This window comes from Dipodomys merriami, unplaced genomic scaffold (genome assembly GCF_024711535.1).
Source record: "Dipodomys merriami isolate MVZ:Mamm:240054 unplaced genomic scaffold, mDipMer1.0.p SCAF_2, whole genome shotgun sequence".
NCBI lineage: Eukaryota > Metazoa > Chordata > Mammalia > Rodentia > Heteromyidae > Dipodomys > Dipodomys merriami.
Genome location: NW_027203381.1, coordinates 11537754 through 11552361, shown reverse-complemented (window position 1 = coordinate 11552361; position 14608 = coordinate 11537754). Strand labels below are relative to the sequence as shown.

Here is a 14608-nt window from a genome sequence, read left to right as displayed (position 1 = left end):
CAAAACCCTCTCTCAAAATCAAAGAAAAATGACCCTAGTTAGATGGACCAACATTGTGAATTTGAACATCAACAAATGCTGGCAGAGATGTGGGGGAAAAGGAACCCTATTGCACTGTTGGTGGGAATGTAAATTAGTACAACTACTCTGGATAGCAGTCTAGAGGTTCCACAAAATAAACATGGACCTTCCCTTTGACCAAGGCATACCATTCCTGGGCATCAACCCAGAACATCACAAGGCAGGATACAGTAAAAACAATTGCATGTCCATGTTCATTGTTGCGCCATTCACAATAGTCAAGTTGTGGAAATAACCCAAATGCCCTACAATAGATGAGTGGTTCAAAAAAAATGTTGCAACAATAAGATATACAAGACTCTATGTTGAAAGACGAACTTTACAATTTAGGCTGGTTGGGGATGGGGAGAAGGGGTGATGTAGTTGTGGAGATGCGAGGGAAGGGATGGGAGGGGAAAAACAAAGGAGGAAGCAACAATGCTTGATAAGAAATGTACTCATTACCTTGCTTATGTGATTGTAACTCCTCTGTATAGTATTTTCACAATAAAAAGCTTATTTTAAAAAATGTTGGTACTGATACAAAATAGAATTTTACACATCCATTAGAATAATATTATGTCATTTGCAGAGAAATGGATGGACCTAGAACAAATCGTGTTAAGTGAGGTAGGCCAAGTTCAGAGAGACAAATGGCACATGTTTTCTCTCATATGCAGAAGCTAGATCAAAAATACATCAAGACATGATATATTATAGCAGACTCTAGACATTCACACACAGTGAGACCAAAGGAAAATATTCTTAGAAGAGAAACACAGAGGTGTAATGCCTCTGAGCACATAAAGTAATATTGAAGTGAACTGTGGGAAATGGAAACAAGAGCATTTCTTTCTTTTCTTGTTTGTTTATCCATCTTTTGGGAATAAGCAAGGTGGGGAGGACAAAGGGCAAACCAGTGCAGCAGTGGTACTCAGTAGAAGCGGTGCTAAAAATTAACTATACAATTTGTAGGTGGGGATGTGAGGTAAAAAAAACAGGGAGAGTGGGTGCCAGTGGTTCACGCCTGTAATCCTAGCTACTCAGGAGGCTGAGATGTGAGGATCGCGGTTCAAAGCCAGCCTGGGCAGGAAAAGCTGTGAAACTCTTATCTCCAATACACCACCAGAAAACCAGGAGTGGCGCTGTGGTTCAATGGTAGAGGGCTAGCCTTGAGCTGAAAAGCTGAGGGACAATGCTCAGGCCCAGAGTTCAAACCCCATGACTGATCAAAAAAAGAAAAGAAAAGAAACCTGGGAGAGAGTGAATAATTTACCCAAATTACCTTGGATAAATTATTTAACCTCTTTGGGACTAATTTTTTTAATTAAAATTCCAAAGTGAGGTGGAATCTTAGTGTTGTTTGATTTGCCTTTTATTGCCAGACATGTTGAACATTTCTTTATGTGCCATTGGCCACTTTTACTTATTCTTCTCAGAAGCCTCTCTTCAAGTCCTTAGCCCATTTATTAATTAGGTCATTGTTTCTTTGAGGGCTTAATTTTTGAGAGTTTAATTTTTTGAGCTCTAAATATATTCTGGATAATTAGGCCCTTGTCTGATGTACAGCTGGTAAAAATCTCCCATTATATGGACTTATGTTTAGCTTTTTAGCTATGTCCTTTGCATGCAGAAACTTTTACATTTGATGTGATCCCATGTATCAAGTCTTTCCTTGACTTGTTGTGTTTCTGGATCTTTACTTGAAAAGTTTTTTACCTACGCCCAGAAGCCCTAATGTTTCCTTACCTCTTTCTATTAATGGTTTCATGCTTTGAGGTCTTTGATCGATATTGGATTGATCCTGGTACAAGGTTATATATGAGGATCAAGTTTCAGTTTTTGCATGGTGATAGCCAGTTTTGCCAGCACCGTTTGTTGAAGAAGCTGTCTTCCTTTCAGCCTATGTCATTGGCTCTCTTATGAAGATTAGATGGATATAAGTCTATAGGTTCGTTTCTGGGTCTTCTCTTCTGTTCCATTGGTCTTCAGGCCTATTTTGTGCCAATACCAAGCCACTATCAAGAAAACAAATAAGCCAGGCACTGGTGGCTCACACCTGTAATCCTAGCTACTCAGGAGGCTGAGATATGAGGATTTGGGTTCGAAGCCAGCCCAGGCAGAAAAGTCCATAAGACTCATCCTCAACACCTCAGAAAAAGCCGGGAGTGATGCTATGATTCAAGTAGTAGGGTGCTAGTCTTGAGCACAAAAAAGGCTCAGGTTCAAGCCCCTGGACAAGCAGAAGAAAGAAAGAAGGAAAGGAAGGAAGGAAGGAAGGGAAAGAAAAGAAAGCAAGAAAGCAAACAACAACAGATGCTCACCCATTAGAAAGAATGATATTGTACCATTCATAAGGAAATGGGGGAGGGGCTGGGAAGGTGGCTCAGTGGTAGAGCGCTTGCCTTGCATGCATGAGGCCCTGGGTTCGATTCCTCAGCACCACATGTGCAGGGGAAAAAAAGCCAGAAGTGGCGCTGTGGCTCAAGTGGTAGGGCGCTAGCCTTGAGGTGAAGAGCTGAGGGGAAAGTGCCCAGGCCCAGAGTTCAGGCCCACGACTGTACCCAAAAAAAAAAAAAAAAAAAAAAGGAAATGGGGGAAAAATATATTAAGTGAAATAAGTCAGACCAGAGGCAAAAAGGGTATATGGTTTTCCTCATTTGTGGTAGGTAGAACGTGCCTCTAAATCTATAAGTAAACATGTTGAGTGATGTGCAAGTGGTTAGAAATGAAGTAATAACTGAAGTATAAAAGGCACCATAGAGAGCTCAAATAATACACATTTTTAGAAAGACTGGGTCAAAGCCTAACCAAATTAACACCAGAAAATGGGTACTTGAAAGAGGTGTAATGGGGCCGATGGGAAGAGGGGTAGACAAATGAAGTGGGGGAGGAATGCAGGCAAGAATTTACTGTATATACCACGAAATTAAGAAAAGTAATGGCACCTCCTTTGTACAACTACTTAAAGATAATTTAAAAATAAAAATAAGTAAACAAAAATAAAATGCCAGAAGTGGTAAAGTTTGAGGTCATTGAGACATTCAAATTTAAAGCCAGTTTAAGCAAACACATTTTTCAGATTCATACTTGTTCCTTTCATTGTTGTTGTGATGCTTTCTTTTTTTATCACACCTAAACTTGGATAATCAGAATCTTTCTATCCTAAAGTTGTGCTGTAATGATTCTGAAGAGAAAAATGGCAACTATGAAGACAATAATATCACAAGGCTGCAAATTTGATGGCTTTCTACCAACCCATATTACAGAACTCAGAAAAACCTGAACTTACTCCATTCTGGCTTCCCCTCTCCCTTGTCAGGAGATTTAAGTTCTTTTTTGAAGAGTTGTATTATTACCGACCATTTCCTAGGGTTTCTCCAGATCTTAAGATGTGATAAGTGTGCAATATATTCACTCACTTTTTGGGGGCGGGGGGAGGGAGTCGGTCGTGGGGGCTGAACTCTAAGCTTGGGCACTGTCCCTCAACTCTTCAGCTCAAGGCTGGTGCCCTACCACTTGAGCCACAGCACCACTTCTGGCTTTTTTCTGCTTATGTGGTGCTGAGGAATCAAACCCAGGACCTCATGCATGCGAGGCAACACTCTACCACTGAGCCAACTTCCCAGCCCTATTTACTCACTTTTAACATGGTTTTTATTTGATCTTTTTGGTATGTACTTTTATTTATTTTTTTTTGCCAGTCCTGGAACTTGCACTTAGGGCTGTGCACTGTCCCTGAGCTTTTTTTTGCTCAAGGTTAGCAGCATTCTACCACTTGAGTCACCACTGCAGGCTTTTTCTGCTTATGTGGTACTGAGGAATCAAACCCAGGGCTTCATGCATGCTAGGTGAACACTCTGCCACTAAGACACATTCCCAGCCTTTATATACCTTTAGAACCTTTGCTATATTAGGATTGCTTTCTCTCTCTATATTTTTGGTGGTACTCAGGTGTTAACTCAGAGCCTCCTAGTTCCTAAGCAGGTGCAATAGCCCTTCCCAAGTAGCTGAATAGGATTACAGGCACAAACCACTGTGCTGAGCTGAACAGCTATTTATTATAGCTGGAGTTCCAAGGATTGGAGTCTAGGTTACTGTCTCTCATGAGGTGGCTAACTGCTGGCCAAGGTTTTTGTCACCTGATGGTTTAAGGTTGGAAAGTCCTCTTCTCAGATCGTTTACACAGCTGTCGTCAGGAGACCCACAAACACATACTTCTTCACTGACTTGGTAGGAGGCCCAAGTTTCTTTACTAATTTGGGTTTCTTTGCAAAGCTGCCTTTGAGTCCCAGAGTCGGTGTTTGGGAGAGAGGGAAGCGGGTAGGGGTCTACATTCTGTGATGGATGCTGGAATTGTCTTTCAGAGTCTTGCCAAGAGCGTTTTGAGTTACAATGTTGGTAATCATTCCTCAGATGAAAACTATTTGTATAACTATCCAATTTATATCTTGTTTCTGTACTTTTCTGCTTCCAAAATAGTGTTAGTTTCAAATCTAAGTCAGAATACTGTCATTTCATGACTTTTTTTATTTGATTTGAAGTCATGCCATGAAATTGCTTTAATGTTTTTTATAGTGCTATAACAGAATTCTACAGACTAGATAATTTTATCAAGAGCCAGTTTATTTCTCACAAGTCTAGAGGCTGAGAAGTCCGAGAGAAAGCTCTGGTATGTGGTGAAACCTTGCAGCCTCCTCAGCAGGCACAGGTGGAAGGGCAAGAAGGGACAGACTTTGTGTCCTCATATAGTATAAGAACAGAAGAAACAACAAACCCACTGGGCAAGCCTTTTTGTAGTGGCATTAATCCATTCATGAGGATGGAGTCCCTGTGTCCTAAACAGCTCCTCACTTCCAATTCTGCTGCATTCAGGACTGAGCTTCCACCATGAATTTGAGAGAACACATTAAGCCCATTAACAGTCATTTAGACATAATACTTGCATTACTAATAGACACATGAGCGTGTACAACCAGACATTGCGTGAGCTGGCACTGAGAATTAAATTATGACTTCTGCATAACCAGATACCTGTTCGAAGTGTTAGCATATAGAAAAAAGATTCTGTGAATTATATATAATTAATTTTCCCTCCCAATTGCAAGGAAGAAAAGTAGATCAAAGAACACTTCTGCAGGTAGGCTTTTTCCTTGACGTTTGCAAAGCCTACAACTCATGATCTCAAACTGATGGGAAAAAGTATAGTGGGTAAGTATGACAAACATATATATGCAAGTTATTTCCAAATATTTCTGGGCTTGTTTTCAGATATGTAAACAAACCCTCTTAGTTTATTTAACTTTTCTTTCTTTTTTAAGGATTAAAGATCACTATAAATCCAGAATCAAAGGCAGTCTTGGCTGGGCAGTTTGTGAAACTGTGTTGCCGGGCAACTGGACATCCTTTTGTACAATATCAGTGGTTCAAAATGAATAAAGAGGTAATTTCTAATGTCTTTTATCATGTTGTAAGAAGAGAGAAGCAGAAAAGTAATCAGTATTCTTGTTCTGAATGTGATTTGGGGAATTTGATTAAAAAGTCTGGTCCAAAAAGACAAAACCAAAATGTAACCATGCAATCACTTGCCCATTGTAAAACAGGAGAGTAGAGGTTTCTTAGGTCATAATCCTAACAAACATGAGCTCCACTCTATTCTGATGTCATTCTCCAAAGCTCTTCACAGCAGACTGCTCCAACAAAAATTCTTAACAAGATTTTCAATGCTACACAGAAAGCTAATGAATGTTATTTTAAGAGCTGCACAAAAATGAATTATATCAAAATATTTAAGCCATTATTTTTTTGTTTTGATTTGGTTTTTTGCTCTTGTCCTGGGGCTTGAACTCAGGCCTGAGTTCTTGTCTCTGAGCTTCTTTTGCTCAAGGCTAGCACTCTATCACTTGAGCCACAGCTCCACTTCAACTTTTTTAGTAGTTTATTGGAGATAAGAGTCTCATGGAAGCCTGTGCTGGTGGCTCATGCCTATCATCCTAGCTACTCAGGAGACTCAGATGTGAGGATCATGGTTCAAAGCCAATTAAACAGAAAAAGTCTATATGAGACTCTTATCTCTAATTAGCCACCAGAAAACTGGAAATGGAGCTTTGGCTCAAAGTGGTAAAGTGCTATTGAACAGAAAAGCTCAGAGATGGCATCCAGCCCAAGTTCAAGCCCCATGACTAAAAAAAAAAAAGTCTCATGGACTTTCCTGACCCTGTCTGGCTTTGAACCATGATGCTCAGCTCTCAGCCTCCTGAGTACCTAGGATTACTGGTATGCACTTACCAGCACCCAGCATAGGCTGTTCTTAAGTACAATTCAGATTACAAAGTAGGTATTTTTTTTCTAGTTGAGGAAGGATTAGATCAAATTAATAAATTTATGTCAGAAATTGAAATTCATTCCTTCTTCTTCTCCCTCCTTCATCTTTGAGATTGAATACAAGCCCTTGTACATGCTTGCTATTTTTTTTGGGGGGGGGTCTGTTCATGGGGCCTGAACTCTGGGCCTGGGCGCTGTCCCTCAGCTCTACAGCTCAAGGCTAGCGCTCTACTACTTGAGCAACAGTGCCACTTCCAGCTTTTTTCTTTAACCCTTGTACATGCTACCTACATCCCTGAGTCTTGGTCTTTTGAGACAGTATCTTACTATGTAGCTCAAGCTGAACTGAATTTTTCTTCTTCCATCTCCCAAGTGCTAGGATTATATAGGCATGCACCACCATGCTCAGCCATAGAATCTTCTTTTTCAAGTTCTTTGAGCTGCTTTGATACTAGAGAGTTCTTACTCTTCTAGTTGCCTTATGTATGCCCCACTCTTGTAGACTTTTTTCTTTTACTTCATCCTTAACCCCTTCCTTTCTACTTTATATCTTAAAATTCTGTATTCTTTTCAACCTGTTAGTATTTCACCTTTCTTCCAAACTTGATAATCTGAAACCAAACAAGAGCCATTCTGAGATCATTATCTTTCGTTAAGTAAGATAATCTTAAGTTATAGCAGAAATTTGTGGTTTATGCAAATGTTTTTATTTCTGTCCCTGAATACAGTTAAGGTAGAGCAACTGTGGCATGTAGCAAAGAGATGATATGTGGACTTTGGTGCTCATAACTCTGCACTGGGTCCCCGTTACTGGCCATTTCAATTTCTACCATGTATTGTGAGAAATTAATTGTGCCTAGCTTTCTTGAGATATAGTAGCTAATGTTATTCTTACTATATCTCCTATAATACAAGGTTGCTTTTATGTTGATAAATGTCTTTTGAGGAGAAGATAATGAAAAAAAACATGCCACATTAAATATATCATTTGTAGAGTACATCTGGATGTGATAGGTAGGAATGTAGAGGATTTGGAGTATGCGTTGGATTTGAAAAGTTGGAATGAATTTAGCAAGCTAAATTTTATCAGACTACCCTAGTGTTCATATGTCTGATTTAAGAGACATTCACTTAATTAAAGTATTTCTAAACTGCATATTTTATTCCAGGTCTCAGTCTAAGGCATGATAATAGACATCCATGGTCCCTGTCCTCACAGAGCTTGCAGCCCAAGCCAGAGATAGTTAACGAAGGCATTGTTTCTGTGAGCTAAAAACTAGTGAGGCGGTTAAAATAATCGGTGTGGCAATAGGAAGTGAGATGTCACTAAAGGTTTTAAGCAAGGGAAGAAACCTGGTTAAGATTTATGTTTTCAATACACAAACTTGCAGCTTTAAGGAGCTAAAGAACTACAAGAAGACCGAATATTTAATGTCCGTGCTTGACTTAGAAATAGCTGTAGTGTGGACTCACATTCAGCAGTAGAGGTAGATCCCAGGGCATATCTCAGAATGTATTTTAGAAATATCCAGACTACTAGATTGGGTATGAAGCACAGGGAAAAAGAAATCCAAGGTAACCCCTACATTTTCCACTTGAACAATTTGGACATGTTTGCACTGAGTTTTTGAGAAAACTGAAGAGAAAGAGATTTAAGGAGAAAAATCAAGAGTTTTATAAAAAACAAGTGAAGTTTGACATGTCTGTTACATATCCAAGGTGAAATCAGCTAGGCAGTTTGGCTATCCAGGGAGACAGCGTTGAGAGATATGTAGTGAAGGAAAATAAAGGAATGGTCAGTGAGGATTCTATGGGAGAAAAAATAAAAAGAGAAAACATTTCAAGAACAAATGGTGGTTAGCGTTTTCAGTGCTTGGGACAGGAAGGGTACAAGAGTATGTTTTTGAAAATGGTATAGTGAAAAGAGAGAGGTAGATGTCAAAGCAGAGAACATTGCAGGAGCAAGATCAGAGAGGACGAGATTGTTGGAGAAGGAAAGCTTTTGCTCTACACCCTTTGGTTTAGTGTTAGAGATCTGCAAATAACAGATGAGATGGATTGGCAAGAGAAAAACTCTGTTCATATCCATATGGGAGCCTACCAAAGCCTGCCACTTACTAAGAGAATCTCAGAAGTTTATACATCTAACGTAGTAAGAAGGGGGTGGGGACCCTCATGGCCAACACCGGATTTCTTCAAAGGGGAAAAGAAGATAGTTTGTGATGTTTATTCATTCAGGTATCAGGATCAGAAAGTTTCTCTTAACTCTGCAGAAGGGATTTATTTATCTAGTCTGGGAGTAAAAGCTACCTCAAAAGGAAACATGGCAGCCTCATTTCTTAGAAGTGCCTTCTTTTTGTCACAGAGGAAGCTGGCAAAAGCTTCTTTCTGCATCTGTTCAGCCCTATATGTCTTCCATTTAATACAATCTTCACATCAGCGTTAGGGTTCTGAGTTGGTCCTCACAGACCTTTTAGCCCAAGTAGCCTTTATTGGGAAAACATATCTTCATTTTTTTTAGTATTGTGAAAATACCGTACAGAGGGGTTACAATTACATGAGCAAGGTAATGAGTACATTTCTTATCAAGCATTGTTGCCTCCTCCTTTGTTTCCCCTTCCCATCCCTTCCCATCTCCCCAACCCCCACCCCCTCATCTCAACCCCTCCATGCCAAAGTTGTAAAGTTCGTTTTTTAACATAACGACTTGTGCATCTCATTGATGCAATGGGTCCACCTGTATCCCTATTTAAACAATTTGTTTTTTCCCTTCCCCTCCCCAAATTATACCAACATCAAATACAGTGAAAACAGGGTCTTCATCTTAACTGAAGCAAAAAAGGCAGTTGTGAATAACTCCAGGCATATGTGAGTTTGTGGTTCAGCAGCAGGAAGAGATGATTTCTATCTATAGACATATAGTACATGAGAGAAGTAGGATTGGACTGAGATGTGAGAAGAAAGCATGCATTACTCAGTCATCTGGGATACATGGTAGGGTTGTAAGGCAGTGTTGAGTGCAGCCTGTGCAGCTGCTCTGCTTAAATGGATTTGTAAAAGCTATATGGATTTCCAGAACTTCATTTCTTAAGATGATATTGTTTATTTTATAACTAACAAACATTTTAGAAATTGAAAGAAAAAAATGTATACTTTCTGAGCTCCATAGTGAAATCATTGTGTTTTGTAAGATGTGTTGTGATGGAATCATTCACTTAATATGCTCTAATTAATTTTTACAGATTCCATATGGAAATTCACCAGAACTTATTTTTAATGCAGTGCATGTGAAGGATGCAGGCTTTTATGTCTGTCGAGTTAATAATAATTTCACCTTTGAATTTAGCCAGTGGTCACAATTGGATGTTTGTGATGTGACAGAAGTAACAGAAAGTTTCCGGGGTAAGTCACAAAGTTGAAGTTTGCTTGATGGGTTGTCTTTATTTTAATATTTGTTTTTAAATGGACTTTAAAAACATCAAAATAGTACCCAAGGTTATATATATGTAGTACTTTACCCAGTGGTGTCATTAGGCAGTAAGATTTCATCCCATGTGGTTTGATTGTCCTTCTCATGTGTCTTGCCTCTTACATGTGCTTACTGAACTCACAAGATAATATAGAAACTTCTTAGTTTGGTCCTTGCTGCTGAGATTTTCAAACATTCTAGCTTTTGACCTGGAGCTTTTGTGCATGACATCTATAACTCAAGTATAGTTTCTCCTCATTGCTTCCATTTCTTGATTTATCTGCCTAATACTTTGATTACCCCAGAATTTCCAAGTTTTTATTGTCCACATCACATTGATCTCTTTTTTTTCTTTGATCTCTTCAATGTTTGTGGGAATACTACAATTCTATCAAACACCATTTAGGATATGTTTTTAAAGATTATAAAAACTAAGCTGGGCACTGGTGGCTCATGCCTGTAATTCTAGCTACCCAGGAAACTGAGATGTGAGGATCACAGTTAAAAGCCAGCCAGGGAAGGAAAGTCTTTGAGATTCTTATCTTCAGTTCACCACTGGAAAACCAGAAGTGGAACTGTGACTCAAAGTGGTAGAGTGCTCGCCTGGAATCAAGCCCTGCAATGGACAAAAAAAACAAACAAAAAAAAACAACCAGAAGAGTAAACTTGGGCACATATGTTTTAGTAAACTTGGGCACATATGTTTATGTAAAGTGTAGGGGAATTTTGTTTTAATTTTTAACTTAGAGATTTTGTTTCCTTTTAATTCAAGGTAGTTTGGATGGCATCTCTGAATCCAAGTTGCAAATCTGTGTTGAACCAAAGTCTCAAAAACTGGTGCCAGGTAGCACATTGGTTTTACAGTGTGTTGCTGTTGGAAGCCCCATTCCTCACTACCAGTGGTTCAAAAACGAATCACCATTAACACATGAAACAAAAAAGCTGTATATGGTAGGTAGTTCGTTTGTTGGGGTGTCTTGGGGGCTAATATATAAAACAAATAGTACAATGAATATGTAAAGTGAACACTAAAATATATTCTTTGAAGTGTTTCAGATCCCTTATGATTTAATATTAATTGATTCTTAATATTTGTGAAAGTGGTGTAATTCAACCTGGGCTCCTAAGTAAAATGATAAACATTGTACCAAATTCTCCACTATTAGAATAATTATATCATTTGCTTGCTAATATTTAACCTCATAAATGGAGATAAGAAATGTTGAAAGTTGAGCTGAAGGGCTGAGGGACAGCGCCCAGGCCCAGAGTTCAAGCCCCACGGCCAACCAAAAAAAAAAAAAAAAAAACCCTCAAGAAATGTTGAAAGTCGGGCTGGGAAGGTGGCTCAGTGGTAGAGCGCTTGCCTTGCATGCATGAGGCCGTGGGTTTGGTTCCTCAGCACCACATAAGCATAAAACAACAAAAAACAAAGAAATGTTGAAAGTCTTTTGGAAATTTTTTCAAACACAAAATGGCTTTTACTAAGCCATATTTTTTTTTCTTTTGGGGGGGTGGTGATATTGGTCTTTAAATTCAGGGCCTCACATTTGATAGGCGGGTGCTTTACCATTTGGTCCAGGCCCAGAGTCAGTCACAGCACAGACCTAATCCTCCTGCCTGTGGCACCTGAATAACTGGGATTATAAATGTGTACTACCACACCCTGCTTATTGAGATAGGATCTCACTTTTTGCCATGCTAGCTCCACATTGGAATCCTCTAGATCTTGCCTCCCAAATCACTGGGATCATAGGTATGAGCCACCACACGTCTGGCCTGTTAAGCAAATTTAAATTAAAATTGAAGAGAAAATGTCTGTTTCTGATATGGATATAGGTACCGTATGTGGATTTGGAACATCAAGGAACCTACTGGTGTCGTGTATCTAATGATCAAGACAGTCAAGATAGTAGAAAGGTAGAAATCATCATAGGTAAGCAGTATTTCTCAGTGTTCTGACAAGTCAGATGTAAGCCATAAATAAATATTTAAACAAAAGGAATTCTCCTTTTTTGCCTTATGTTTAATAGTATGTTAAGTGCTAGAAGTTGTTTCTTTTTTCTTTTTCCCTACCCCAGAAGTTAGTTTTGTTTACATAAAAATGTTAAGAATGCAGGGGCTGGGAAGGTGGCTCAGTGGTAGAGCACTTGCCTTGCATGCATGAGGCCCTGGGTTCAATTCCTCAGCACCACATAAGCAAAAAGAAAAAAGCCGGAAGTGGCGCTGTGGCTCAAGTGGTAGAGTGCTAGCCTTGAGCTGAAGAGCTGAGGGACAGCGCCCAGGCCCAGAGTTCAGGCCCCACGACTGGACACCCCCCACCCCCCGCAAAAAAAAAAAAAAGTTAAGAATGCATACTAAGGTCGTACTCTAGTTTCTTTATACAAAGAGCCGAAAGAAATGAAAATGACCTTATTGGCTCATTCTACTTATTTTTTAATGTTGTAGTTTATTTAAACACTTGTGTCAAAATGTGTTCTTTAAAGCTTTGAGTCTAAAAAACTTGATCTAGTGGAAGAGTTTTAATAAACAAAAACTATCACAGACATAAAAGAGTATTAGTCAAAATTCCAGTTATGAGCTGTATAACTTGGTAGTTTGTTCTATTTAATATAATTATGGCTATGTCGTTAGTAGTAGGAGATGTTGGTTATGTGTTGGTTTGACAACATATTTCTGTGATATTTCTTTCTCTCTACTTAATGGCTGCTTTTCTAAAAGAATGAGTTCAATATATTTAAATTTTTTTCTCTGGCACAAGGAAGAACAGATGGGGCGGTGGAGTGCACGGAAGGTAGTATAATCCTTTGGTTTGAGACTGAGTCTCCTGCATGCCGGACACTCTGGGGATTGATGGAGTACTCTAAAGTGCTGTGATGGAAAAAATACTAGCTCTCAGAAATTACTTCGACTGAAGAATATTGTATCCTAGTTTTTGTAGTTTTATAAATTGCCTCAGACACTATGAAACTGACTCATAACTAACAGTGTTCAGTTGTTTTCTCTTGTGTGTAAGAACAAAGCTCCTCATAACATATTTTTAATAATGAACACTTAGGATTTTATGTTTTGAGTCATGGTCTTACCATGTGGTCTAGGCTGGTCTGAAATTCTCAGTCCCTCTGAGTGCTGAAATTTCAGACATGTGCCATTTCCTGACTATTTACAATTAACTTTAATGTTAATTGTATCTTCAGACATTAAAAAATAGCTATATTGTCATGAGTATTTGTTTAGATCATCTTATCCCTTAAGCATGATAAGATGCTCCTCAAATTCAAATTCAGTTTCTGTTGAAATTTCAGGACAGATTTATTGTCCAACACAGGTTTTATCAAATAGCAAATATTCTAGAAATAAAGTAGAAATTTTTGAGGCTACAAGTCTCTAAATTAATCCACCATTTCATCTCTGCCATTTACAGAACACTGAAAATCTATTTTGACATAAATTCCAAATTTGTTTTAATTAACTACAGTACTGTACTTAAATTGTAATAAAACTTGGATTATCTTAGTGTGATGCTACATTAGACTTCAAATTTAGGTTTGTGGATAGCAAAGTATTTTTTCAATTGCCGCCTCTTCAGACTATTACATACTCTTGTTTCCTAATTGAATAAAGTAAGAAAATAATATTTAATCTTACATTTACTGGCTTTCCTGTCATTTGGATTTCTGTAGTATCATTTTAAAATACTAATAACTGGGGCTGGGAAGGTGGCTCAGTGGTAGAGCGCTTGCCTTGCATGCCTGAGGCCCTGGGTTTAATTCCTCAGCACCACATAAGCAAAAAGAAAAAAGCCGGAAGTGGCGCTGTGGCTCAAGTGGTAGAGTGCTAGCCTTGAGCTGAAGAGCTGAGGGACAGCTCCCAGGCCCAGAGTTCAGGCTCCACGACTGGACCCAAAAAAAAAAAAAAACTAATAATTGCTGTTTTTATTCTAAATGTAACTGAACAAGAATCCTAGGAGATCTAATCCCTGATCTGTTAACCCTGAATGAAGGACATTATGTGATGAAATCCTATTGAAACTTCTCTTCCTCTCTCACTCCTTTTTGCTTACTTGCATTAGAGATGTCTAAGAATAAATACAAATGAGCACCACTGTTTGGCTTTAGATGCATGTGATTATCACATTCCCATGCTGCTTGTGTGCCTGCATGATTTACCACATAATTTTTTCCAATGGCAATAATAATTTTCCAATAACTTATTCAGAACACCTAGTCTGGAAATGTAGCTCAGTGATAGAGCACTTGTCTAGCATGCACAAGGTCCTAGGTTCAATCACCAATGCCTCTAGGAAAACACACAGAAAAAAATCACCTATGACAGTTGCTCTAAAAGTTTTAGATGGAAAAAGTAGATCCAACATTTTTTCTCAGAAAGTCTACAAAACTGGAGACATTTTACAGTTGGCGAATTGATACATATTGACAACTTGACATTTTATTTTATATATTTCATTAAAGCTTTTGATTAGGACAAGAGGTAGAGTTGGATAACTGAAATCTGGGATAGCTGTGGCAGTGAAATTGACATATAACTCAGATTGTCATTGGTAAAGCTAAAGGCAAGGGGACCCCAAGACAAACACAGACTGTGACAAAACTATCTAACTGTATTACAAATATATGAAACATCCTCACTAAAGTAGGTGGGACAAACAGATAAGAAAAATATCAGCCAGACACCGGTAGCTGATACCTCTAATCCTAGCTACTCAGGCAGGATCTGAGGATCATGATTCAAAGCCAG

At 38.7% G+C, this 14608-nt stretch overlaps 1 protein-coding gene across 3 annotated transcripts in view; it reads left to right on the top strand.

Annotated features, from left to right (window-relative positions):
- Positions 1–14608, top strand: part of Malt1 (MALT1 paracaspase) — a 53268-nt gene that overhangs the window by 8652 nt on the left and 30008 nt on the right. For 2 of the 3 annotated variants that reach the window (XM_070029044.1, XM_070029043.1), the window contains exons 3-6: positions 5382–5503; positions 9627–9786; positions 10626–10804; positions 11690–11786. In XM_070029044.1, the coding sequence (XP_069885145.1) occupies positions 5382–5503; positions 9627–9786; positions 10626–10804; positions 11690–11786 (558 nt within the window). Of the gene's footprint in view, positions 1–5381; positions 5504–9626; positions 9787–10625; positions 10805–11689; positions 11787–12611; positions 12645–14608 lie in introns of all 3 variants that reach the window. The other variant, XM_070029042.1, reaches the window with a different exon arrangement.